The sequence below is a fragment of the Lolium rigidum genome, chromosome 1, assembly GCF_022539505.1.
Source record: "Lolium rigidum isolate FL_2022 chromosome 1, APGP_CSIRO_Lrig_0.1, whole genome shotgun sequence".
NCBI classification, from domain to species: domain Eukaryota; kingdom Viridiplantae; phylum Streptophyta; class Magnoliopsida; order Poales; family Poaceae; genus Lolium; species Lolium rigidum.
In genome coordinates, this window is record NC_061508.1 from 282494480 (window position 1) to 282522209 (window position 27730).

At 49.2% G+C, this 27730-nt stretch overlaps 1 protein-coding gene across 1 annotated transcript; it reads right to left on the reverse strand.

Annotated features, from left to right (window-relative positions):
* Positions 1 to 19336: 19336 nt before the first annotated feature.
* On the reverse strand, positions 19337 to 21088 carry LOC124659478. The gene is made up of 4 exons (XM_047197347.1): positions 20311 to 21088; positions 19821 to 20224; positions 19607 to 19717; positions 19337 to 19573 (listed from the first exon to the last, which is right to left on the reverse strand). Exons 1-4 carry the CDS (start codon positions 21086 to 21088, stop codon positions 19337 to 19339), a joined length of 1530 nt encoding a protein of 509 aa, XP_047053303.1.
* Between the last annotated feature and the right edge of the window lie 6642 nt (positions 21089 to 27730).

A 27730-nucleotide genomic window follows, 5' to 3' on the forward strand; every position in this document is an offset into this window, starting at 1 on the left:
ATAAAGAGTTACTCTCATTAGAAGGTTGGCATGGGTAGCTAATCCATTCTTCCTCCTTTTGTTCATCACTCTCCTCTTCTTTTTCCTCCAATGAGCTTTCAGTTTCATCAATTTCTTCTTTCACAGGTTCCTGCAAATTGTGAGTGCATTCTTGTGCATTAATGAGTCTCTCTTTATAATCAATAATGTAAGGATTATCGCTGTAGCTTTCTATGCAAAAATTAAGGATAGAAGAGACATAATATTTAAGGTCCTTACAAACAACACAAGTTTCATAATTTTTAACCATGAAGGATTCTATCTCAGAGGCTCCCATAAATATGAAAAATTGTTCTACCTCTTCGAACCCAAAATGAATATAGCTATTCCAATTATAGTTCTTAATTAAAAATTCCTCACTAAAGCCACATTGAAATTTAAGATGTTTAGCATCCTGTTTAGAGCAACAGTTTATATCATGGCGTTCAAGCAAGATTTTAGCAATTGTATTCAATTTTTCTATCACAACACTCATAACTTTACCCGTTCTCGATTCTCTATAATTCATATATAATTCTATAAGCTCCAAATAGGTTGTGGGTTCTCCCATAACAACAGTTTTTAATTTTTCGGTTTTTCAAATTTTTATGGATTTTCGGGTATATAGGAAAAATAAAACAAAACAAAAACAAAAGTAAACTAAGCAAAATAATACTAGACATAAATAAACTAAGCACAAATAAACTAGACAAAAGTAAACTAAGCAAAACAAAATAAAATAAAATAAAAACATAGATAGAGGTAGAGTGTACTCCCCAGGTGAACTTATGAGTAGAGCTATGCCTCCCCGGCAACGGCGCTGATACGTCTCAAACGTATCTATAATTTCTTATGTTCCATGCTACTTTTATGATGATACTCACATGTTTTATACACATTATATATCATATTTATGCATTTTCCGGCACTAACCTATTGACGAGATGCCTATTATCACCAGAATTTGACCGGATCAGAGGTGGGCCGCGATTGGAGATGGGCTTGAAGAATATACATAGAAGGGATACATGAATCGGCCTTTTATACCAAGTTTGGGCTAGATTGCCCATGTATCTGTATTATAGTAGATCGCATCTTATTTCGAAGTTAGAGTTTAACCCGTGCACGGTTAGGTGCACGCTCGAGATTAGAAAGTCCCCGGACTATAAATATGTATCTAGGGTTTATGAAATAAACAACAACCAACGTTCACCACAAACCAATCTCGGCGCATCGCCAACTCCCCGTCTCGAGGGTTTCTTCCGGGTAAGCACCATGCTGCCTAGATCGCATCTTGCGATCTAGGCAGCACTACGTTTATTCGTCATCCATGCGTTGCTCGTCATCGAAGCCTTTTTGATGGCGAGCAACGTAGTTATCATAGATGTTTTAGGGTTAGCATTGTTCTTCGTATCACATGCTATCGTCGTGCAACCCGTAAGCATCTAGCCGCCCTTACACCTACCTTGGGTGTAAGGGCGACACCCGCTTGATCATTATCTAGTAGATCCGATCCGTTATGATTGCTTGCTTGTTCTTCAAGGATTAGTTTAATATCTGCATTGTTAGGCCTTACGTGAGCTGGTCGAAGGATCCGAGTGGCGCGTAGGGTGTAGTTTGCTAGCCCTAGACAGGATGTTCCGAGGATCAACTTCGTGTTGGTTTTTAGGCCTTGTCTAGGGTCGGTTTACGATCACCGTGCGTGGCCGCGAGGCTCGATCACGAGTAGGATGTTCCGATTGTGCGGTGAAAACCCCAGATCGTAGTAGGTCGCTTCAGCTTTATCTTGATCAAGCGGGACCACCATCCGATCGTACACCTCGTACGCATCATGGGTGGATCGGCTCTTTGAGCCGATTCACGGGACAACCGAGAGCCGATCGAGGCTCGTATTTAATGTTTACGTGTATGCCATGCGGGAAACTAAGCGAGGCATTCTCCAACACCTTCCCGACCGGGTATAGGTCAGGTGGCACGCCCTTGCATCAGCATCGGACGTGCGTGCCGAAGGCTTTGCGGGCCGTCGCTCGGAGGGACCAGGGCCAGCCGCGGTCCTGGGAGATTCCCGGCTCTACGGTGTTGCCCGTCGCTGCCCGCCGGTGGGTTTCTGACCGCAACACATTCTGGCACGCCCGGTGGGACGATCTTCGACATCAACCACATCGCCATCTACATCTGAGATGGCGGAAGGCACTCCGGTCAAGTACGAGGATCTGACTGACGAGCTCAAGAAGAAGCATGACGAGATCAAGGCAGTCCTCGAAGCCGACCTCATCGGCTCTTTTCACAGAACCCGCTCACATGGCATCAGGTGGAAAGGGTTCTCGCCCGAAGGTGCGCTCGATGGAGTGGACCTGTCCACCCCGTCAGAAGAACGCACCAGGTCGCTGCGTCAGGAGATCAACTTCATGGTGGCTCATTCGCTGCACCGCCATTCTGAGAGCCTGGTGAACACTTTGGAGCGTGTCGCTCGCGCGTGATCCAGGAAATCATGAGCCATTAGTATTCTCCGTCGGGACCGGCTGCGGGGACTTACCAAGGAGAGATGCCACTCCGGTCCCGTCCACCGCTGCCGTTCGCGTTGGCAGCACCGAAGTGCCGAACTCATCGGCATACGTCGTCTACAAGATTGGTGGTGATCCTAGTGACTACCAATTCCTACATGAGGCGCCCAAGGAGATCCCGCACGGATACACGTGCGCATACGTGTCAGACTGCAGTAACTGGGCACTCTCGAACCAGGCTGCAACAGCAGGGACTTCTGGAACGGCGGGAGGAACGTCGGGAGCGGATCTTGAGAAGCGAGACGTGGCTAGCTAAGTACGCCACTCCGACAAACCTCCAGAGCTCAGCTCCTGCAGTTGGCTCAGAGCTGGAAAAGCAAGCATGGCTGGCTAAGTACGCCACCCCGGCGAATCTTCAGAGTTCGACGCCTGCAGCCATCGCCGCGGATCAGATTTGTACAATCCTGAAAGATCAGTTCGGCATGATGCCGAAAAGGAGGACAATCGGCTACCCTAATGAGTACGAATTGATCCCACTACCACCCAAATATCGGCTCCCCGATTTCACCAAGTTTAATGGATCAGATGGTTCCAGCTCCATCGAGCATGTGAGCCGATATTTGGCACAGCTGGGCACGATCTCGAGCATCGGACGAGCTGCGTGTGAGGTTCTTTGCACGGTCCCTCACGGGATCGGCTTTCGGGTGGTACACATCGCTGCCACCAAACTCAATCCGGACTTGGAAGCGGTTGGAAGAGCAGTTCCACATACGGTATCACTCGAGAGGCTTCCGAGGCTGGTATTGCCGATCTAGCACAAGTACGACGAAGCGCGGGGAAACAGGTGTCGAATACATCCGGCGCTTCGGGACCGTTAGGAACCGATGCTATTCGGTTTATGTAAGTGAAAAAGAAGCGATCGAGTTGGCGGTGGTGGGTCTCTCATCATCGATCAAGGACGTGGCCTCCCAAGCGAGACTACCCTTCATTGGCACACATGGTGCGGAAGCTGTCGGCATATGAACAGCGCCACCCGGATGTTTACCAAGACAAATTCAAGCGTGCGGTGGTCCTGGTTGAGGCGGACGAGGATGAAGGTGCTGCGGGAGATCAAGAGGTAGCGGTGGCTGAATGGACTCGGGCGGCAAGCCCGTGTCCTGTAAGTGGGTTAAGCCACAAGGTCCTCCAAAAGGATCCGACTTCGACGTGACCAAAGCTGAGCAGATTTTCGACCTCTTACTCAAGGAGAAGCAGCTAAAGGTACCCGAAGGTCACAAGATCCCCACGGTGCAGGAGCTGAACGGGAAGCCATACTGCAAGTGGCATAACACGTTCACCCACGCCACCAACGACTGCAGGGTGTGGCGTCGGCGGATCCAAATGGCGATAGAACAAGGGCGGCTAATTTTCAGCCGCGTACGCCATGAAGGTCGACACACAACCCTTCCCCGCCGTTAACATGGTGGAGTACACTTACCATGGAGGGTGCCAGCCAGGATTCTCGTGCAATATCAACATGGTAGGACCTAGGCACCACTCTGGTAAGGACGGAGATGAGGGCAGCTGCTCTCATAGCAAGGACACAGAGGGAGCCGCTCCACGCGATCGGCTCCGTCATGATGGCAAGCGCTACATCACAGAGAGAGAAGTGAGGAACGTAAGATATCAGCGACCTCTCTCTGATCACCTCCTCAACAAGTATGTGGGTCAATATGACCAACGCCGACGATACAACGACGATGATGAAAGAGATCGTCTGGCTAGGGACGCCAGGAGACAACGTCGGCATGATCGCGACAAGGAGAGGTATGAGCACCACGCCAAGGAAAAGTCGAGAGAGCAAGACGACGTGGATAGGCACTGGGACTGCCCCTTCTTCAGACACTGCTGGGATTCAGGAATAAGCCGATTGCCAACAATCGGCAACTGCCCAGAATGCAAACAAAAGAAGAAGGATGCAGCTAACGTGTCCGTGTTCAAGCGTCTAGGGCCTCTCCCGCCTCGGGACAAGCACGCTGAGTCCTCTCGGGTAGAAGATCTCGAGGAGCTGGAGGACGATGAAGAAGAAGACAAGTATCATCGGCCAAGGTGGTGCCACGATGGGCTCAGCCGTTCCCAAAAGCAAAGGGTTCAGCGACTACGTGGGTTGGAGGAAGGCCGAAAGGTTATACCTGCACACGTTGAGGAAGGCGCGGCCTGATCCGGCCGCTAAGATTCAGCGAACCACGGACGAAGAAGGTCGGCCACAAAGGAAAGAGTGGCGCCCCAGACAAAAGAAAGCCGATGATGAGACATCGGCTGGCACAAACATGGTGTTCATCCTTCCAACGGAGTTTAGTGCTCCAGGGGTATACGAAGCACCTGTGGCACAACTTGACTGCGGCCCACGGCCGGTCATTTTCGAGAAGCCACGAGAAAGAAGCTACAGGCATCTGAAGGCCCTATACTTGCGAGGTTACATCAATGGGCAGCCTGTTAACAAGATGTTGGTGGACACCGGAGCGGCAGTTAACATTATGCCATACTCCATGCTACGTCGGTTGGGACGCTCTAGCTCGGATCTGATCAAGACCAATGTGACACTGAGCGATTTCAACGGCCAAGCATCTGACGCACAAGGTGTTCTGAACGTGGATTTGACCATAGGAAGGAAAACTGTCCCTACGACGTTCTTTATTGTCGACAGCAAGAGCACCTATGCTGTCCTATTAGGGAGAGATGGGATCCACGCCAACTGTTGCATTCCGTCCACGATGCACCAATGCCTAATTCAGTGGGATGGAGATGAAGTAGAAGTCATCCACGCAGATGATTCAGCTGAGATTTCAACGGCTGGCATGAATGTTTGGGAGACATCAGGCCAAGAGCCACTCTCAGGCATCAACTGGGACGACTGCGAGCGCATCGACATGACAAAGGACGGGGTTCGGCTGGTTTTATCCACCGGCCTGACCGTGTAACAAGAGCAGCATCTATGGACAAACGTGGCGATGCCGATCCATGTGATCGGCCCCAAGGATCTATGGAGGAACATTGCAAAACCTTCATCGAGCAAACAACATGGAGGCCGATTCCAGCAATCGGCCAAAATTATCCTCACCATACATTTTGCCTGGGTTCAACGTCGATCTAAGGGGCAATGGGTTTACGTCGGCTGATGAGCTGTAAGAAGTCTACACCGGTCCTAACGAGCCGACGTTCACATATAGTGCCTTGGCTAACCACAGAGCCGATATCAGCAGTTACCTGGCAGAATCGGCTCGGGGGGCACCTAATCAGATGGACATGTGCGATACATGTGCAGTGAAACATTGGGGGCCGATAGAAAAATCGGCCCGTAAAAAAAAATTCTCATAAGGAACAAAGTCGATGCATAGCCATCGAATCTAGCACAATTACACAGGATCTACCAGTTACGTGTTCAAAACACAAGGACCTCCAGCTCGGTGTCAGAGGAGTTCTGTTTCTGAGCCGTTGTGAGATCATCTGCAATGTCGACTTTTAACGGAAGGAAGGCAATCGGCTCTGGCTGACTCTGCGTGGCAGTTTTCTCTGCGTGTCCTCATCATTGTTTTCACCTCGACTGAGGCTCGGGGGGCAGCTGGTCTGGTGGATGCTCTGTTTTTGGAAGCCGATTGGGTGGCCATCGGCTAGTCCTGCGTCGCGATTTTCGTCAAGGGTGGTGATCCAGCAGAACTCAAACTCATTGGTCGAAAAGATGAAGGATAGATCATGAGGGCTTGATGCGCTGACATCGGCTTATTGAGCATTGACCAAGTTCACGATCACCCCGTGGTCGAAGAGATGAAGGACGGATTATGAGAGACCGATGCGTTGCCATCGGCTCATTGAGGATTGGCTAAGTGACGATCGGCAGAATCAGTATGAGGGGAAATCGGCTAAATTAGCTTAAAGGGAATCGGCAAAATCAAATTGGGGGAAATTCTTCGTTGATAAACAGGACTTCTTACAAAGAAGGAGCCGATTGCTCAAATAAGGAAGAACAAAAGAAGGGTCTATTGACCAATCTACTACTACTAGGCCTACACTAGTAGACCCTAGTCTACGGGCCGTCGCTGCCCTCGTCGTCGTGCTCGGAGCTCTCATCGGCATTACTGCCGGTGGGCTCCTCGTCGCTGCTCCCGTAGCCCTCTACGGGAGCTTCATCCTCCTCGTCGTCATCGCTGTCGTCGTCGTCCCACCAGGTGCGGAGGCGTTTCGCCGGCGGGTAGCCCTCGAGGGAGTCGTCGTCGTCGTCTTCCTCCTCCTCTTCTTCAGTAGAGGGGCAGCCGTCCCAGGGGAACAAGTCATCCTCGCTTTCCGATTCCAGTTCCCCATCAGCGAGGAATTGGAGATCTTCATCTCCGCTGGTCAAAGACCTGTCGTCCTCGGACCAGATGGAGGAGGCGTGGTCCTCCTGGTCCCACTCTTCTGGTGCGCGTATGTCCTCCGGCGTCGGCTCGCGGGAGGAGGAAGACCGATAGGAAAGGCCGGAAGAGGAAGAGGAGGAAGAAGACATGGTGGCGCAGGAGGGTTTTTTGGGTGCTAATGCGAAGGGGGTAAAGAAGCGAACTGTTTGGAACGGTTAAATAAAAGAGGATATGGTGGAGATTCAATGCCACAGCAGTTTCCGAGGAAGTGGTGCCCAACAGAAAAAAAAAAATTCAGGCCACGCGGAGAAGTGGAGGAGGCAAGGCATCATGATGAAGGATACTGCGACGGTTCTGCTCTGCCACGACATGACCCGACGAAGGAAAAGCATAATGATTTTGGAAATTTCATTTCCAAAACAAGGGGGGCATGTGTTATCACCAGAATTTGACCGGATCAGAGGTGGGCCGCGATTGGAGATGGGCTTGAAGAATATACATAGAAGGGATACATGAATCGGCCTTTTATACCAAGTTTGGGCTAGATTGCCCATGTATCTGTATTATAGTAGATCGCATCTTATTTCAGAAGTTAGAGTTTAACCCGTGCACGGTTAGGTGCACGCCTGAATTAGAAAGTCCCCCGGACTATAAATATGTATCTAGGGTTTATGAAATAAACAACAACCAACGTTCACCATAAACCAATCTCGGATCATCGCCAACTCCCCCGTCTCGAGGGTTTCTTCCGGGTAAGCACCATGCTGCCTAGATCGCATCTTGCGATCTAGGCAGCACACGTTTATTCGTCATCCATACGTTGCTCGTACTGAAGCCTTTTTGATGGCGAGCAACGTAGTTATCATAGATGTTTTAGGGTTAGCATTGTTCTTCGTATCACATGCTATCGTCGTGCAACCCGTAAGCATCTAGCCGCCCTTACACCTACCTTGGGTGTAAGGGCGGCACCCCGCTTGATCATTATCTAGTAGATCCGATCCGTTATGATTGCTCCTTGTTCTTCAAGGATTAGTTTAATATCTCGCATTGTTAGGCCTTACGGATCGGTCAAAGGATCCAGGTGGCGCGTAGGGTGTAGTTTGCTAGCCCTAGACAGGATGTTCCGAGGATCAACTTCGTGTTGGTTTTTAGGCCTTGTCTAGGGTCGGTTTACGATCACCGTGCGTGGCCGCGAGGCTCGATCACGAGTAGGATGTTCCGATTGTGCGGTGAAAACCCCAGATCGTAGTAGGTCGCTTCAGGCTTTATCTTGATCAAGCGGGACCACCATCCGATCGTGCGGCTCGTACGCATCATGGGTGGATCGGCTCTTTGAGCCGATTCACGAGGACAACTCGAGAGCCGATCGAGGCTCGTATTTAATGTTTACGTGTATGCCATGCAGGAAACTAAGCGAGGCATTCTCCAACACCTTCCTGACCAGGTATAGGTCAGGTGGCACGCCCTTGCATCAGCATCGGACGTGCGCGCCGAAGGCTTTGCGGGCCGTCGCTCGGAGGGACCAGGGCCAGCCGCAGTCCTGGGAGATTCCCGGCTCTACGGTGTTGCCCGTCGCTGCCCGCCGGTGGGTTTCTGACCGCAACAATGCCGAAGAGCCAGTTGTTGTTTTCTGCTGTTTTTGGTTTCAGAAATCGTACAAAGGAAACATTCTCGGAATTGGACAAAATCAACGCCCAGGGTCTTATTTTTCCACGAAGCTTCCAGAAGACCGAGGGAGACACGAAGTGGGGCCACGAGGTGGCGACACACTAGGGCGGCGCGGCCCAGGCCCTGGCCGCGCGGCCCTAGCGTGTGGGCCCCTCGTGACGCCTCCGACTCCGCCCTTCCGCCTACTTAAAGCCTTCATCGCGAATACCCCAGTACCGAGAGCCACGATACGGAAAACCTTCCAGAGACGCCGCCGCCGCCAATCCCATCTCGGGGGATTCAGGAGATCGCCTCCGGCACCCTGCCGGAGAGGGAAATCATCTCCCGGAGGTCTGTTCATCGCCATGATCTCCTCCGGATCGATGTGTGAGTAGTCCACCCCTGGACTATGGGTCCGTAGTAGTAGCTAGATGGTTGTCTTCTCCTCATTGTGCTATCATGTTAGATCTTGTGAGCTGCCTATCATGATCAAGATCATCTATTTGTAATACTACATGTTGTGTTTGTTGGGATCCGATGAATATTGAATACTATGTCAAGTTGATTATCAATCTATCATATATGTTGTTTATGTTCTTGCATGCTCTCCGTTGCTAGTAGAGGCTCTGGCCAAGTTGATACTTGTGACTCCAAGAGGGAGTATTTATGCTCGATAGTGGGTTCATGCCTCCATTGAATCTGGGACAGTGACAGAAAGTTCTAAGGTTGTGGATGTGCTTTTGCCACTAGGGATAAAACATCGATGCTTTGTCTAAGGATATTTGTGTTGATTACATTACGCACCATACTTAATGCAATTATCTGTTGTTGCAACTTAATACTGGAAGGGGTTCGGATGACAACCTGAAAGTGGACTTTTTAGGCATAGATGCATGCTGGATAGCGGTCTATGTACTTTATCGTAATGCCCTGATTAAATCTCATAGTACTCATCATGATATATGTATGTGCATTGTTATGCCTTCTTTATTTGTCAATTGCCCAACTGTAATTTGTTCACCCAACATGCTATTTATCTTATGGGAGAGACACCACTAGTGAACTGTGGACCCCGGTCCATTCTTTACATCTGAAATACAATCTACTGCAATACTTGTTCTTTACTGTTCTTCGCAAACAAACATCATCATCCACACTATACATCTAATCCTTTGTTTACAACAAGCCGGTGAGATTGACAACCTCATTACGTTGGGGCAAAGTACTTTGATTGTGTTGTGCAGGTTCCACGTTGGCGCCGGAATCCCTGGTGTTGCGCCGCACTACACTCCGCCACCAACAACCTTCACGTGTTCCTTGACTCCTACTGGTTCGATAACCTTGGTTTCTTACTGAGGGAAAACTTGCTGTTGTGCGCATCACACCTTCCTCTTGGGGTTCCCAACGGACGTGTGTCTTACACGCCATCAAGCATATTTTCTGGCGCCGTTGCCGGGGAGATCAAGACACGCTGCAAGGGGAGTCTCCCACATCCAATCTCTTTACTTTGTTTTTGTCTTGCTTTACTTTATTTTATTCACTGCCTTGTTTGCTCTCTATATCAAAAACACAAAAAAAATTAGTTGCTAGTTTTACTTTATTTACTGTCTTGTTCTCCATATCAAAAACACAAAAAAATTAGTTACTTGCATTTACTTTATTTACCTTTTTTTTTTATTTCATCATGTTTCCTCCTAAGTACACTCTAAAAGACATACCGGTGGGACGAGGGTCTATAATTGGAAGAGATAATATAGAAGATTTTTTTCACTCATGTTAGTACAGCTGAAGATTTTGAAGATAGACACTTGGTAGAACTTGCTCCTACTTATGAAATTGCTTGTTGCTTCTTTAGTACACATGTTGGAAACTAAATTTGTTAATCTCAATCCTATAATTCAACATATGTTTCTTACACTCGTGATATGGAGGAAGGAGAAAAGAAAGATTTTGTCTTAGAAACCCTTCTCAAAGAATTTGGTGGTGTAGCAAGAGAGGCTAGAAAAGTCTTTATTAAATATAAGATGGTTGGCTCTTATACCAACTTTGCTAGTACCCTTGAAAAAATGGAAAAATATAGATTAAAGTACACTAATAAAGTTAATTGTGAAGGGGAGATTAAGACACCGATACCTAGCAAGCTCCTAGGAATGCATGAAGCTCTAGAAAATAACTATGCTTGGCTTGTTCCTGAAATTTTTTTTGATGAGAATAGTAAGCCTAAAAGCGTACAAAGAGGAGTTACATATATAGACCAGATACAATGCATTGTTGAGGAAATTCCCAACGCCGCTGGTAATAATGCTAATGCTTCATCTCTTGACAATACTTGATTCACACTTTCTGCGCCTAGCTAAAAGGCGTTAAAGAAAAGCGCTTATGGGAGACAACCCATTATTTTACTTCTGCACTTTTGTTTTATATTTGAGTCTTGGAAGTTGTTATTACTGTAGCAACCTCTCATTATCTTTATTTTATTGCATTGTTGTGCCAAGTAAAGTCTTTGATAGTAAAGTCAATACTAGATTTGGATTACTGCATAGAAACAGATTTCTTGCTGTCACGAAGTTGAGCCGCCCCGTCTGTAGGTAACTCAGAAAAATCTGCCAATTTACGTGCGTGATCCTCAGATATGTACGCAACTTTCATTCAATTTGGGAATTTTCATCTGAGCAAGTCCAGTGCCTCTAAAAAATTCGTCTTTACGGACTGTTCTGTTTTGACAGATTCTGCCTTTTATTTCGCATTGCCTGTTTTGCTATGTTTGATGGATTTCTTTGTTCCATTAACTTTCAGTAGCTTTGTGCAATGTCCAGAAGTGTTAAGAATGATTATGTCACCTCTGAATATATGAATTTTCAATTATGCACTAACCCTCTAATGAGTTTGTTTTGAGTTTGGTGTGGAGGAAGTTTTCAAGGGTCAAGAGAGGAGGATGATACAATATGATCAAGAAGAGTGAAAGGTCTAAGCTTGGGGATGCCCCCGTGGTTCATCCCTGCATATTTTAAGAAGACCCAAGCGTCTAAGCTTGGGGATGCCCAAGGCATCCCTTCTTCATCGACAACTTATCAGGTCACCTCTAGTGAAACTATATTTTTATTCCGTCACATCTTATGTGCTTTACTTGGAGCGTCTATTTGTTTTTATTTTTATTTTTGTTTGAATAAATTCGGATCCTAGCATTCCTTGTTTGGGAGAGAGACACGCTCCGCTGTTTCGTATGAACACATGTGTTCTTAGCTTTATCTTTAATGTTCATTGCGAAGGTTGAACTACTTTGTTCATTGTTATATGGTTGGAAACAGAAAATGTTGCATGTGGTAAATGGTATAATGTCTTGAATAATTTGATACTTGGCAATTGTTGTGCTCATATAGATCATGTTTAAGCTCTTGCATCATGTACTTTGCACCTATTAATGAATAACTACATAGATCTTGTTAAAATTTGGTTTGCATGATTAGTTTCTCTAGAGTCTAGATATTTTCTGGTTAAGGAGTTTGAACAACAAGGAGACAATGTAAAGTCTTATAATACTTACAATATGTTCAGATGTGAGCTTTGCTGCACCTGTTATACTTGAGTTTGCTTCAAACAACCTTGCTAGCCTAGCCTTGTATTGAGAGGAATTCTTCTCGTGCATCCAAATCCTTGAGCCAAAAACTATGCAATTTGTGTCCACCATACCTACCTACTACATGGTATTTCTCTGCCATTCCAAAGTACATTACTTGAGTGCTACCTTTAAAATTCTATCCTTTGTCGTTGCAATATATAGCTCATGGGAAAGTAGCCTTAAAAACTATTGTGGTGAAGAATATGTACTTATGTGTCTTATTTCTTAATAAGTTGCTTGTTGAGCGGTAACCATGTTTCTGGGGACGCCATCAACTATTTCACCTTTGTTGAATATCATGTGAGTTGCTATGCATGTTCGTCTTGTCTGAAGTAAGGGCGATTTTCATGATCAAATGGTTTGAGTATGCATATTGTTAGAGAAGAACATTGGGCCGCTAACTAAAGACATGATTCATGGTGGAAGTTTCAGTTTGGACAATTAATCCTCAATCTCTTATGAGAATATTATCTGTTGTTGAATGCTTATGCATTAAAGAGGAGTCCATTATCTGTTGTCTATGTTGTCCCGGTATGGATGTCTAAGTTGAGAATAATCAAAAGCGAGAAATCCAATGCGAACTTTCTCCTTAGACCTTTGTACAGGTGGCATAGAGGTACCCCTTTGTGACACTTGGTTGAAACATATGCTATGCAATGATAATCCATGTTAATCCAAGCTAATTAGGACAAGGTGCGGGCACTATTGGTATACTATGCATGAGGCTTGCAACTTATAGGATGTCTTATACATAACACATATGATTTATTACTACCGTTGACAAAATTGTTTCTTGTTTTCAAATGAAAAGCTCTAGCACAAAAATAGTAATCCATGCTTCCCTCTGCGAAGGGCCTATGTTTTACTTTATTGTTGAGTCAGTTTACCTATTCTTTCTATCTTAGAAGCAAACACTTGTGTAAACTGTGTGCATTGATTCTTACATGTTTACCTATTGCACTTGTTATATTACTTTGTGTTGACAATTATCCATGAGATAAATATGTTGAAGTTGAAAGCAACTGCTGAAACTTATATCTTCCTTTGTGTTGCTTAAATGCCTTTACTTTGAATCTATTGCTTTATGAGTAACTCTTATGCAAGTCTTATTGATGCTTGTCTTGAAAGTACTATTCATGAAAAGTCTTTGCTATATGATTCATTTGTTTACTCATTATCTTCACCATTGCTTCGAATCGCTGCATTCATCTCATATGCTTTACAATAGTATTGATCAAGATTATGATAGCATGTCACTTCAGAAATTATCCTTGTTATCGTTTACCTACTCGAGGGCGAGTAGGAACTAAGCTTGGGGATGCTTGATACGTCTCAAACGTATCTATAATTTCTTATGTTCCATGCTACTTTTATGATGATACTCACATGTTTTATACACATTATATGTCATATTTATGCATTTTCCGGCACTAACCTATTGACGAGATGCCGAAGAGCCGATTGCTTCGTTTTACTGCTGTTTTTGGTTTCAGAAATCCTACAAAGGAAACATTCTCGGAATTGGACGAAATCAACGCCCAGGGTCTTATTTTTCCACGAAGCTTCCAGAAGACCGAGGGAGACACGAAGTGGGGCCACGAGGTGGCGACACACTAGGGCGGCGCGGCCCAGGCCCTGGCCGCGCGACCCTAGCGTGTGGGCCCCTCGTGACGCGTCCGACTCCGCCCTTCCGCCTACTTAAAAGTCTTCGTCGTGAATACCCCAGTACCGAGAGCCACGATACGGAAAACCTTCCAGAGACGCCGCCGCCGCCAATCCCATCTCGGGGGATTCAGGAGATCGCCTCCGGCACCCTGCCGGAGAGGGGAATCATCTCCCGGAGGTCTCTTCATCGCCATGATCGCCTCCGGATCGATGTGTGAGTAGTCCACCCCTGGACTATGGGTCCATAGCAGTAGCTAGATGGTTGTCTTCTCCTCATTGTGCTATCATGTTAAATCTTGTGAGCTGTCTATCATGATCAAGATCATCTATTTGTAATACTACATGTTGTGTTTGTTGGGATCCGATGAATATTGAATACTATGTCAAGTTGATTATCAATCTATCATATATGTTGTTTATGTTCTTGAATGCTCTCCGTTTCTAGTAGAGGCTCTGGCCAAGTTGATACTTGTGACTCCAAGAGGGAGTATTTATGCTCGATAGTGGGTTCATGCCTCCATTGAATGCAGGACGAGTGACGAGAAAGTTCTAAGGTTGTGGATGTGCTTTTGCCACTAGGGATAAAACATCGATGCTTTGTCTAAGTATATTTGTGTTGATTACATTACGCACCATACTTAATGCAATTATCTGTTGTTGCAACTTAATACTGGAAGGGGTTCGGATGATAACCTGAAAGTGGACTTTTTAGGCATAGATGCATGATGGATAGCGGTCTATGTACTTTGTCGTAATGCCCTGATTAAATCTCATAGTACGAGAGTGGATTTGGTGATCAGATGGGTACGTGTGCACGCGTTCAACACCATTGGATTATTTTGAGCACCGTTGGATGTTGCCCATCCAATGTTTCCACTAACGGAGATTACACGGTTCCGTTGGACTTTTCATCCTGCTACAAGCTGCATGCACATGGGACCCACTCAGTTGAGAGAATAAAAAGAGGCAGATGCTCTTGTCGCTACATGTGTTGTCGGTAGAACTTTTGGCCATCGATTTCTCTCTCTTCAATTTCTATATTGCCTACGCAACCTAACAATGAGTACTGATGTGCATGTAGTACTACTTCATCCCAGTTTCGCTAATGGAACTGGATTTGCCCCATGACGCCATGAGCATCTCGATGAATGTCGAGAGGGGCAGCGACCTGTTCTTGGCGTGACCATCTGTGACTGACGGTGGCCTCATTGACAAGACCAAGGAGCAGATCGGCAACAGGCCAACAGCACCAAGCAGGGCGAGGTCCGGCAGCGGCAGCGAGAGATGCGGCCACCTTCCTCCGGCGCCAACATGTGCACCTCGCTCATTGGAGCCGTTCGTGGCGCGCTCGAGTACATCGGTATCCCGTATCCGCCTCCCTCGCCGCGGCCACCAGAAGCAGAGCGGAGACGAGGCGAAGGCGCAGGCCGCCACCGTCACGAGCCGGTCGCTGCCCCTGTCGACGTACATCTGGATGCTCAAGCAGCAGACGGGAAAGGAAGACGTCGGCCGAACACAGGCTCGCCACACGCGGCCCATTCCCGCTCGTAGAACGCCGGAGAAAGCCCCACTTTATCCTATGACCGCCATGGGGAGCAGCGCGCGAGGCCGCCGCCGAGCACCACCGGGGATGGCCGCCGCAAACACCGATGCAGGGAGGCCGCCGTCGGGAACCTCCATGGGGAGGCCGCTGCGGGTGGCTGCCGCGAGCACCGCTGCAGGGAGGCCACCGTCGGGCACCTCCATGGGTAGGCCGCCGCGAGCATCGCTGCAGGGAGGCCGCCGTCGGGCACCTCCATGGGAAGGCCGCCGCGAGCACCGCTGCAAGGAGGCCACCGTCGGGCACCTCCATGGGGAGGCCGCGCGAGTGGCCGCCGCGAGCACCGCTGCTGGGAGGCCTCCGCCGGGCACCTCCATGGGGAGGCCGCCGTGGGTCTCGCGCTGGTCTCTCGCGCTGGTCTGCTGCGCGTCTGGTGGATGAGGAAAGGGGCTAAAAAGCAGACGCTTTATTTAGGACCACACGCTCCCGCTCTTGTTCCCACGTTATCTCAGACTAACGGCAGAACACACGGCGTCATACACGTGTCGGATAGAGACCGCGTGCTCACGTACCCATGTGATCACCGGTGTTTATCCGCTCATAGTACTCATCATGATATATGTATGTGCATTGTTATGCCTTCTTTATTTGTCAATTGCCCAACTGTAATTTGTTCACCCAACATGCTATTTATCTTATGGGAGAGACACCACTAGTGAACTGTGGACCCGGTCCATTCTTTACATCTGAAATACAATCTACTGCAATACTTGTTCTTTACTGTTCTTCGCAAACAAATATCATCATCCACACTATACATCTAATCCTTTGTTTACACCAAGCCGGTGAGATTCACAACCTCACTGTTATGTTGGGGCAAAGTACTGTGATTGTGTTGTGCAGGTTCCACGTTGGCGCCGGAATCCCTGGTGTTGCGCCGCACTACACTCCGCCACCAACAACCTTCACGTGTTCCTTGACTCCTACTGGTTCGATAACCTTGGTTTCTTACCGAGGGAAAACTTGCTGCTGTGCGCATCACACCTTCCTCTTGGGGTTCCCAACGGACGTGTGTCTTACACGCCATCAGGCGCCAGAAAATAGTCTTGATAACCCACAAGTATAGGGGATCGCAACAGTCTTCGAGGGAAGTAAAACCCAAATTTATTGATTCGACACATGGGGAGGTAAAGAATACTTATAAGCCTTAACAACTGAGTTGTCAATTCAGTCGCACTGGAAAAGCACTAGTAACAAGGGTGATGTGAAAGCAGCAGTAATATGAGAGCAATAGTAACAGTAACACAGCAGCAGTAACAGTAACACAGAGGCAATGGCACCAGAAAATAGTTGATACTACTTCCAATGCCATATAGGAACGAGTATATGATGATGAGAGATAAACCGGGGTTCCCAGCTATCTACACTAGTGGTAACTCTCCAATAACAAGTGTTGGGTGAACAAATTACAGTTGAGCAATTGATAGGATTGAAATAGCATTAAGACAGAACATCAAGATTATTAATCATGTAGGCATGTTTTCCATATATAGTCATACGTGCTCGCAATGAGAAACTTGCATAACATCTTTTGTCCTACCAGCCGGTGGCAGCCAGGCCTCTAGGGAATCTACTGGAAATTACGGTACTCCTTTTAATAGAGCACCGGAGCAAAGCATTAACACTCCGTGAACACATGTGATCCTCATATCACCGCCTTCCCCTCCGGTTGTCCAAATTCTTGTCACTTTGGGGCCTCGGGTTCCGGACAGCAATATGTGTATACAACTTGCAGGTAAGATCATAAAACAATGAATATCATCATGAAACAATAACATGTTCAGATCTGAGATCATGTCACTCGGGCCCTAGTGACAAGCATTAAGCATAACAAGTTGCAACAACAATGACTTCACAAACTTTATAGATAGACTAATCATAATGTAACAATCCATCGGATCCCAACAAACACAACACCGATTACATCAGATGAATCTCAATCATGTAAGGCAGCTCATGAGATCATTGTATTGAAGTACATGAGGGAGAGAGTACCAACTAGCTACAGCTAGAACCCGTAGTCCATGGGGGAACTACTCACGGAGCATGATGGAGGCGGTGGCGTCGACGGAGATGGCTTCCGGGGGCACTTCCCCGTCCCGGCGGCGTGCCGAAAGAGAGATTCTGTCCCCCGAATTGGAGTTTCGCGATGGCGGCGGCACCCATGGAGTCTTTCTGGAGTTTCGTCAATTGGTATCGCGTTTTTAGGTCGCAAGGGACTTTATAGGCGAAGAGGCGGAGTCGGAGGGGCCACGGGGCCCCCTCCCCATAGGCTGGTGCGGCCAGGGGGCCACCCGCGCCGCCTTATGGTGTGGGTCCCCTGCTGCCCGCCTCCGACTCTCCTTCGGTGTTCTTGAACCTCCCGGGGAAAATAAGATATTTGGTCTTTGTTTCGTCGAATTCCGAGAATATTGCCCGAACAGCCTTTCTGGAACCAAAAACAACAGAAAACAGGAACCGCACTTCGGCATCTTGTTAATAGGTTAGTTCCGGAAAATGCATGAAATCATTATAAAGTGCGAGCAAAACATGTAGGTATTGTCATAAAACTAGCATGGAACATCAGAAATTATAGATACGTTGGAGACGTATCACCGGTTGCCGATGAAGCCACCGGTTCTCCACGCGCAGATGCTGCCGTAAATGCGACGCCTCAGATGCTCTATGGCGAGTTGGCACTGCCTATCTAGTACGCCCTCCGCCGGACTAGCCTCTCCATGACTGTCATCCTCTCGACCACCGCCGATCTCCTCTCCAGAACAATGCCGCGGCGGCTGGCGACCACGTACTCGATATTATGCTGGAACAGCCGCACACCGCCATAGGCGCAACAACCACCACTGCAACCATAGCCGCCGTAGCCTTAGCCCGTCGCCCCGCCGCAACCCTATGAGCCCAACGTTGGAGACTGCTTGAGTTCAACGTTCAGCGCCGAGCCGAGCGATAGAGACGGCTTGAGCTCAACGCTCGGTGTTGGGCCGAGGCGATCGCCCGCGAGCAAGCGATGCTCACCAAGAAGGATGAGTCTCGCCAGTTGCAGGCGGCGCTGAGGGGGCAGCGCTGCCGGCCTCCACCGCCAGATGCGCGAAGCAATGGCGCAGAGGCGGGCAAAGTGCATGCGGCAACAAAGGGGAAAAACGACGACGAGATAGACCCGTCGCGTGCCCCAACCGACCGCAAGTAGATTAGAGTTTAATTTAGTCTAGTTTAAAGTTCAAGTTTCACTTAATTTTATGTAGATAATCGTAATTTTAAATGAAATTACGCAATTTAATTATATTTGTTTGTTCAAAGTTATTTTGGGGAATTTAATTCCACTGAAAATACCTTATATTTAGAGCTGCGCAAAAATGACAAATCATGATATCAATATTAATGAATAGTGTCAGATATCAAAATCTCAAAATGTGTCAGATTTCGTCATTTTTCTGCAGCCCAGAATATGAGGTATCTCAGTTTAAATTACAAATTGGTAGATCCCATCATTGTCTACATCTAGATTTTTTGTCGGATTTTTTGAAACCTTAAAATCTCATTTTCAAATTTTGCAAAAAAAAAAAGGAGCTACATGTAGCTCGGGCTAAAAAATCCACTCTGCACTCCACTCCTCTGGTATGCAAATTCCTGTTCTCCACTAGTATGGAAAACACTATGCCAAACCTGTTCTCGTGCATGAACACACTGACGTAGGATGTGGTTAACGGTGATACGAAACTTCAGCGGCTCTCGCTCACGCGATACAATTGCCGAAAAAACAGTCGTGCTTCTGATGCAGTTTCTTGATCAGGTTCCACGATTCCATGAATGATCTCGTATCGCATTCACAAAAAAATCAACAAAAGCGGCTCCAAGTTTCAAGCTAATCAGCGAGCTAGCTTCTCGAGCCGACGGGCGAGCCAGGCAGTGCGACGAGCTAATCCAGCGGCAGGACCAGCTTGGCGGCGTCGAGGCGTGGGTTCAGCCGGAGCGCGACGCGCTTCATGTCCTCCGCGCCGCGCTCGTAAGCCGGCAGCGCTTGCTCAGCCACCCGCCGGGTGTACTCCTTGGACCCGAGGAACTGCTGCACCGCCGCCGTCTTGGCGCTTTCCACCTCTGCCGCCGTCGCCTGCCTCGCCGCGGCGAGCTCGGCCTTGGCGTTCTTCCTTTCTGCCTCCATGACCCGCTTCGCCGAGGCCAGCTCGGCCTTCGCATTCTCCAGCTGCTCCCGCAGAACGGCGATGTCGCGTTCATGCGCTCTCTGCTTCTGATCCAGCTCCAGCGCGTAGTTCAGGGAGTATGACACGTAGTTCGCGGCCTGCAGTCGCCGGCGTTGCCGCCGCCACACGCACAAACGCTATGACCAACCGGTGGGCGATTTGCGCCAAGAGTGTATCTAGTTACTGTACGTATTAGCATACCTGGCGAAATGCTACGAAGCTCGACTTGACGACGTTGGATGGTTTCGCCGCCGCGAACTCGTGCTGCCGCCCCGGCGGGACGATGCTATCCAGTACCTTCCACGCTTCCTCCCAGTCGGCGCCGTCGCCGCCGTGTGCGTCGGGCACGGGCAAGTGCCGTGGGTTCTGGTCGGAAACCGGCGGGGCACGCAGGCCGGGCGCCAAGCAACCGGACAACGACGGGGCATGCAAGCCCGGTGGGGCAGCAGGCGGCGTGTTCGGCTCAGAACGGCTAAGTCCGTCTTTTGCACTGGCAACCTCCTCCAGTTTCCTCTTCTTGCGGGACAACTGCGGCGTGTCGCCAACCGGCTCGGCTTCCACCTTCTCCGGCGAAGCCACAGCCTCGTCCGCTGCTAGATCCATTCCTAGCATACATCACGGTAGTAAATTTTCTGTAAATTGGACTAAGGGGAATAGATCAGGAGTGCTGGACGCGAGCGCGATTTATTACCTTCGGAACCAGTAGATCGAGGAGAAAGCTGGAGTGACAGTGGTGGTGATGCCTCGGTGGGGTTAGTGGAGAAGGCTGCGGCAAGATCGGCCACCGAGAGGTAAGTCCGGAGATCAACTGCCGGGCCGTGGCTGTATACTATCTTCGCCACCGATTTATTATCCTGGCTCGATAGCACCGGACTTGCGGTGAAGATCTTGGACGTCTGCTCGCCCCAGTGCACGGGGCACGGCCATGGCTGCGAGGACGTCAGGAAGAAGAAGCCCCTTTTCCACTCTCTATCGGATTTGGAATGGGTCAGGCCAGTGAAGAGCGCCCCGGCGCCGTTCTTGGACACGAAGTAGGACCAGAACCTCGTCCTGACAGAGAAAAAATGCCGAAAGACGGCGAGCGACGGCGGCACACCGGCGGAGCGGCAGATCACGACGAAGCCCACCAAGACACGCCAACCGTTGGGCGTGAGCTGGCCCGGCGCGAGGCCGAAGTGCGAGAGCGCCTCGGAGAAGAAGGGGTGAAGCGGGAAGCGCAGGCCGGACTCCAGCGCGTGCGCGTACACACAGACGGCCCCCGGTGGCGGCGGCGTGCACGCGTGCAGTTCACCGGCCGGTCGCGCCACGAACTCCTTCGGGACGCCGTGCTTCTCGCAGAGGGCGTCGACCTCGGCTTGGGTGCACAGGGACGAGGTGAAGTACTCGGCCGCCGGCCTCGAGAAGGCGGCCTCGTCGTCTCCGCTCTCGGTGTCGCTGAGGACGACGATAGGGGACGAGGAGGAAGGCATGCCGTTTAGGGTGGTGCTCTGCTCTCCGTGCGGCGCGGCGTGCTAACTTATGTCTCCACCGCTCCAAGGTACTATGGTGCACAAGAACTCAAGAAGTCGTAGTGGAGTGTTTGAAAAGTCGATTCCACGCCATTGTTTTGGGATGAGCGCACAGTCGCACACTCGTTTCGTTTCCTCTCCTTTTGCATTCATGGCAATTACGGATATTCAACAACTTCAGTATTATTTCGTAGTGAAATTTATTTCGTCAGCCTGTAATTTTGCTGTCAGTGCATAACATTCCAGAAGAAAAATATATTAGAAGGTAACCTCTTTAATTATTTGCAAAAATAAGATTTGTTTAGGACCTCCTTAAGAATTATTAACTTATAAGAGAAACCAGAATATGAATTTTGGATGGAGCTTTAAGATCCTACAACGAGAACATGTGGAAAACATTATAATAGGTGTTATCTAATTAGATTTTGCTACAAAATCAGACGCCCTGGTTTTTATTAAATCTAAGTTGATTTCTTAACCATTTGAGTGGATTGCAATAGGTATTTCTTAGTTGTGTACGAGTTGCAACTCATATTTTGTCAGTTACGCACGGGTTGCAACTAATATTTTTTCAGTTACATGACGCCGATACTACGCCGCCCAATGCCGCGCCAGACGCTGATGGGTCGCCGCCCGATGTCGCGCTAGACGCTGATGCTCAGGACGGGACAGCCGATGAGCATGTAATCGTCTAGTTTCGATCACCGAAATGTGGCTGATCCGATCGCCGGACTTTGACGATTCTTTTGTGTAGCGGGAAGACAATATTTTAAATCTATCGCTGCTGATGGACGAATGCCGGGGGTGCGACTGTAAAAATGTTGCCCCCATGCCCTTTTTACATCCAATCTGGCATTTCTTATATTCGTATTTTCGTCCGGAACTCGAACGGCTGGAGATGCTCTTATTGTATCTGCCATTTCCGAAACTAGACAGAGTTGCCCGAGTCGAAAAAAAAGTAGTGTTGGGTTTGGGCAACCTTCACGCATATATACAGTGACACATGCATGAGTAGTTGCCTTTATTTGTTAGAGAAAGTTGTTGTTAGGGCATCTCCAGCGGCGCGACGCAAACGGACGTTGAGCGACCGTTTTCGTCCGTCGTGACCGGAAATGCGTCTGGGGCCTGCTCCAGCGGGATGACGCAAAGTGACCCGGCCGTCCGCGGAGACGCAAACCAGGCCCAAATATGCACCAGATTTGCGTCTCCGCGGACGCTCGGCGGTCGCACGGAGCGTCCTCCATTTCTTATCCGATCCCGTATGTCAGGGACAGCGAAATCGACCGCTTCGATTTGCTTCCTTTTCCCCTTCTTTGTTGCCCTAGTGCGTCGCCACCACCCCAACCCCACCACCCGACGTCCGGCCGCAGTAGTCGTTGTCGGCTCCGTTCTTGCCGCGCGGGAGAGCAGGTGCGTACTCGGGCTTGGCTCCGCCGCGTACCTGCCGGCTGTTTTCGGGCGAAACGCTCCCGGTTGCGCTGCCCTTCCGCGCCGCCCACGACCTGTTCGGTCAATTGCGTCGGTAGGTTTCTTACTCGTGTTTTCGGCGCTATTGTGCGCGGCCATTGATCCGCAGTTTGTACCTACGCAGATGGACATGTGGCAGATGTTGGACAAGTTCCGCGCGGAGGTCGTCGACTCCTCTTCCGACGAGGAGTCTGATCGGTCGACGCAGACATTGGCAACTATTGCGGCCTCCATGATCCACGAGTTCACCTATAACCCGGGGCCGCAGCACCGGGGCTCTGTGAAGGGGCGCTCCAAAAACCTGCCGCGCACAGAGTGGAAGGGCAGGCCGCCTCCACAAGGACTACTTCCACCTCACCAATCCGATCTTCCCGGAAAAACTGTTCCCGCGGCGATACAGGATGTCAAGGGACCTGTTCGTGGTCATTCTACGGGGCGTCAAAAACTACAACCCATACTTTCAATGCAAGCGCGATGCAACAGGTGCGTTAGGCTTCACCTCCTACCAAAAATGCCCGCGGCTATTCGCATGCTCTCATATGGGTATCTTCGAATGGGTGAGAGCACCTGCCTTGAGGCCATGTACAGGTTTTGCCGAGCCGTGATTGACGTGTTCGGAGAGTATTAGGGCCTGTTTGGTGTGGCTTTTTTTGGCTTTTGGCTTTGGCAAAAGCCACCAAAAGCACCTAAATAGGTGCTTTTTTTGGCTTTTGGATTTTGGAAGCCAAAAACAAAGATCCTATTCTTTTGGCTTCCAAAATCCAAAAGCCAAAAAAAGCACCTATTTAGGTGCTTTTGGTGGCTTTTGCCAAAGCCAAAAGCCAAAAAAAGCCACACCAAACAGGCCCTTACTGTAGGGAGCCAACTGTTGAGGATACAAGGCGGCTCCTGTCTATCAACGAGTCTAGAGGCTTCCCAGGAATGATTGGCAGCACATGCACTAGCAGTGGAAAAACTGTCCATTTGGATGGCAGGGTGCGTACAGCGGGCATGAGGAGGGACGGACTGTCATTCTTGAAGCTGTCATATCTCAAGATTTATGGATTTGGCATTCATTTTTTGTCATGGCCGATTCCAACAATGACATCAATGTGTTGCACCGATCACCGGTTTTCAACCGGCTCATGCAAGGCAAAGCTCCCCGGGTGAGCTATGAGATCAATGGAAATGCATATGACAAGCCATATTATCTTGCTGATGGCATCTACCCTGACTGGGCCACATTGGTGAAGACTGTCCGTAATCCAAACTTCGAGAAGACGAGGAGGTTTGCCAAGATGCAAGAGGCTTGCAGGAAAGATGTGGAGCGAGGATTTGGTGTGCTCCAAGCTCGGTGGGCAATTGTCCGTCACCCGGCAAGAACATGGTCGCTGAAGACCATGCATGAGGTGATGACATGCTGCGTGATCATGCACAACATGATCGTTGAGAACGAACGTCCTGATGGCCGCAATGAGAACCACTGGGAATTCCAAGGTGAGCTGGTTGCGCCACTTCCTGGAGCTTCATCTTGGCAGGACTATCTACATAGGAATGTAGAAGTCACTGACGAGAATGTCTCCAAACAGCTGCAAACGGATCTGATTGAGCATCAGTGGACATTGGCTGGCCATGAAGATCATGCCTAGAGAAATACTATCTTATTTTCATGTCGACTTTTAAAAATTTAAATGTAATAACTATGACTTTGTTGATTTCCATATTTGTTGTTTGAAAACTTCGTAAATTGATGCAAACGCGGAAATGCGTCGGCCCGCTGGAGCCACCCCTAGGTGCAAACGGACGCGCGGACAAAAACGGTCTGTCGAGCGTCCGCCGCGCGACGCAAACGGACATTTCGGACGTCTCAAATGCGTCGCGCCGCTGGAGATGCCCTTAGCCGTAAAAATGTGAAAAGCAATATTACCGACATCATGTGCAAACAAGTTGAGAGGTGAGTGACTAGTGAGAGAGGGATAGTGCCTTCGAGTCGGAAGGCATCGTGGGCTTTGATACCCAGTCCACACCGAGTACTACAGGGAACACTGTCATGGTGACAAGCGCCATGTGGCAGCCATTCAGTCAGTGACTCAGTGTGACGTGGCAGCTGTCTAGTAAACTGACTCTCCTTTCCACTGTAGTACTCCTGCCGAATGTTTTTTTATTTTTGCGAGTCAGGGCATCTTTAATGGGGCAACGCAAACGGACCGCTGGACCGAAAATACGTCCGGTGACACCTCTACCGGGGACGCATAGTAACCGGGCCATCCGCAGCAACGCAAATCTGGCTTTGCGCGGTCGCGAAAATTGTCCGCGTTTGTTGCATTCGAGCCCAATGGACAGTGACTAGGTAAGCAAAATATTTCTTCATTAGTATTACTATTGATGGCCAAAAGGACCATCTTTACATAGATGGTTAGTCGAGTTAACCTAAAACTACAACGGTCGTACCCACTCGCCGTCGCGCAGCCTACCACAACTTGGGTTACTCGCAGTCGGGCGGTCTACTACTGGCTGCCGGATGGGCCAGCATCGTCGTCGAAGCAGTAGCGCTTCACACACTCTGTGCGCCGCGCACAACGGCGATCGGACATCTGTACACAGTTTACGGAGGTCTGTACATGGTTGGAGGCTACGGTGAGGGATACTTTTTCCCTACATGGGTGGCAGCATAGTCTACGGATTGAAGCTTCACCCACACCCTAGGCGCATATGATTTATCGCTCCGATATGTATTTCTTTTTTTTTTTTTGACTTTTGACTTGAGACATTTAAACGGGTGCATTCTAATTATACAGAGGCTGGATATAATTGCTTTTTCAAAATAATAAAACATCTTTTATCGAAAATTTACGAAACTACACACAGTTGCCCGAGTAGGAAAAAAAAGTAGTGTTGGGTTTGGGCAACCTTCAGGCATATATACAGTGACACATGCATGCTCAATTGCTCACACTCGTCACATCAACCAACGAACAAGAAGGCGGGGGCATGAGTAGTTGCCTTGAGAGCATCTCCAGTCGCGTCCCCAAAGCGTCCCCCAAATCAATTTGGGACGCGCCGAACAACGGTTCCAGCCGCGTCCCTCAAAGCCCATTTTTTTCCGGCGCGTCTTGATACTGTTTTCGGCGCCCCGAGCCCGTCCCCGCCCCACAGGGGACGCACCGGGATGCCGGACACACCGAAAAGCAAGGCGGGAGTGGCGGGGCCGACCCATCAGCGGCACAATAAATTTTAATCTAACCGTCGCCAACGTCGCGACGGCAGTTATTGGAGCGCAACGACGGTGCAGTTCCCGCAGAGGCGCAGCGACGCGTCTCATCGCGCCTAGCTCTGCGTGCCGGCGTTAATGAGTGCCACCGCTCCCCCGCCTTCCTCCGGCCTATAAAAAGGGCCGCCTCTCATCGTCCCTCTCACGCACAAACCCTAGCGCCTCTCTCCCCAACCCTAGCCGTCACCATCTCAACAAGAGACGACGCCATGTGTGGTAGAGGCGGAGGCCGAGCTCGTGGCCGTGGTCGTGGCCGTAGTCGTGGTCGTGGCCGCGGCAGAGCGTCACGCTCGCCGTCGCCTGCCACGCCGTCGTCTTCACCGTCGGAGATGGACGTGGAGCTAGGTGTGCTGTTCGAGTTCGTCCTCGTCCTCAAGGGCAACCCACGCGGCATCCAGAGGCTGCCGGACTCCTTCGCCGAGTACGTCGCCGGCGACGACCGCCCACGGACGATGCATCTGCGGGAGGCTGCGTGCGGCTACTACCGGTGGATCGTCGACGTGATCTACGACGCGCGCGGCAAGATGTACCTCAACATCGGCTGGGAAAAGTTCGCGCGCCACCACAACCTCGAAGCCGGCTTCATCCTCCTGTTCTCCTACTTCGGCGATAGGGACATCAACGGCAAGGTCTTCGACGAGACGTGATACGTCCCAAACGTATCTATAATTTCTTATGTTCCATGCTACTTTTATGATGATACTCACATGTTTTATACACATTATATGTCATTATTATGCATTTTCCGGCACTAACCTATTGACGAGATGCCGAAGAGCCAGTTGTTGTTTTCTGCTGTTTTTGGTTTCAGAAATCCTAGTAAGGAAATATTCTCGGAATTGGACGAAATCAACGCCCAGGGGCTTATTTTTCCACGAAGCTTCCAGAAGACCGGAGGAGATACGAAGTGGGGCCACGGGGCGCCGCCACACTAGGGCGGCGCGGCCTAGAGGGGGCCCGCGCGGCCCTAGCGTGTGGGGCCCCGTGACGCCTCCTGACCTGCCATTCCGCCTACTTAAAGCCTTCGCCGCGAAACCCCCAGTACCGAGAGCCACGATACGGAAAACCTTCCAGAGACGCCGCCGCCGCCAATCCCATCTCGGGGGATTCAGGAGATCGCCTCCGGCACCCTGCCGGAGAGGGGAATCATCTCCCGGAGGTCTCTTCATCGCCATGATCGCCTCCGGATCGATGTGTGAGTAGTCCACCCCTGGACTATGGGTCCATAGCAGTAGCTAGATGGTTGTCTTCTCCTCATTGTGCTATCATGTTAGATCTTGTGAGCTGCCTATCATGATCAAGATCATCTATTTGTAATCCTACATGTTGTGTTTGTTGGGATCCGATGAATATTGAATACTATGTCAAGTTGATTATCAATCTATCATATATGTTGTTTATGTTCTTGCATGCTCTCCGTTGCTAGTAGAGGGTCTGGCCAAGTTGGTACTTGTGACTCCAAGAGGGAGTACTTATGCTCGATAGTGGGTTCATGCCTCCATTAAATCTGGGACAGTGACAAAAGGTTCTAAGGTTGTGGATGTGCTGTTGCCACTAGGGATAAAACATTGATGCTTTGTCTAAGGATATTCTTGTTGATTACATTACGCACCATACTTAATGCAATTGTCTGTTGTTTGCAACTTAATACTGGAAGGGGTTCGGATGATAACCTGAAGGTGGACTTTTTAGGCATAGATGCATGCTGGATAGCGGTCTATGTACTTTGTCGTAATGCCCTGATTAAATCTCATAGTACTTGATACGTCCAATTTGCATCACTATTTTATATCATAATTTGCTGTTATTCATTGATATATTTCATATTTGGAGATGATACTTATGTTATTTCATCTATTTTGCATGTTTCATGATTATTGGAGGAT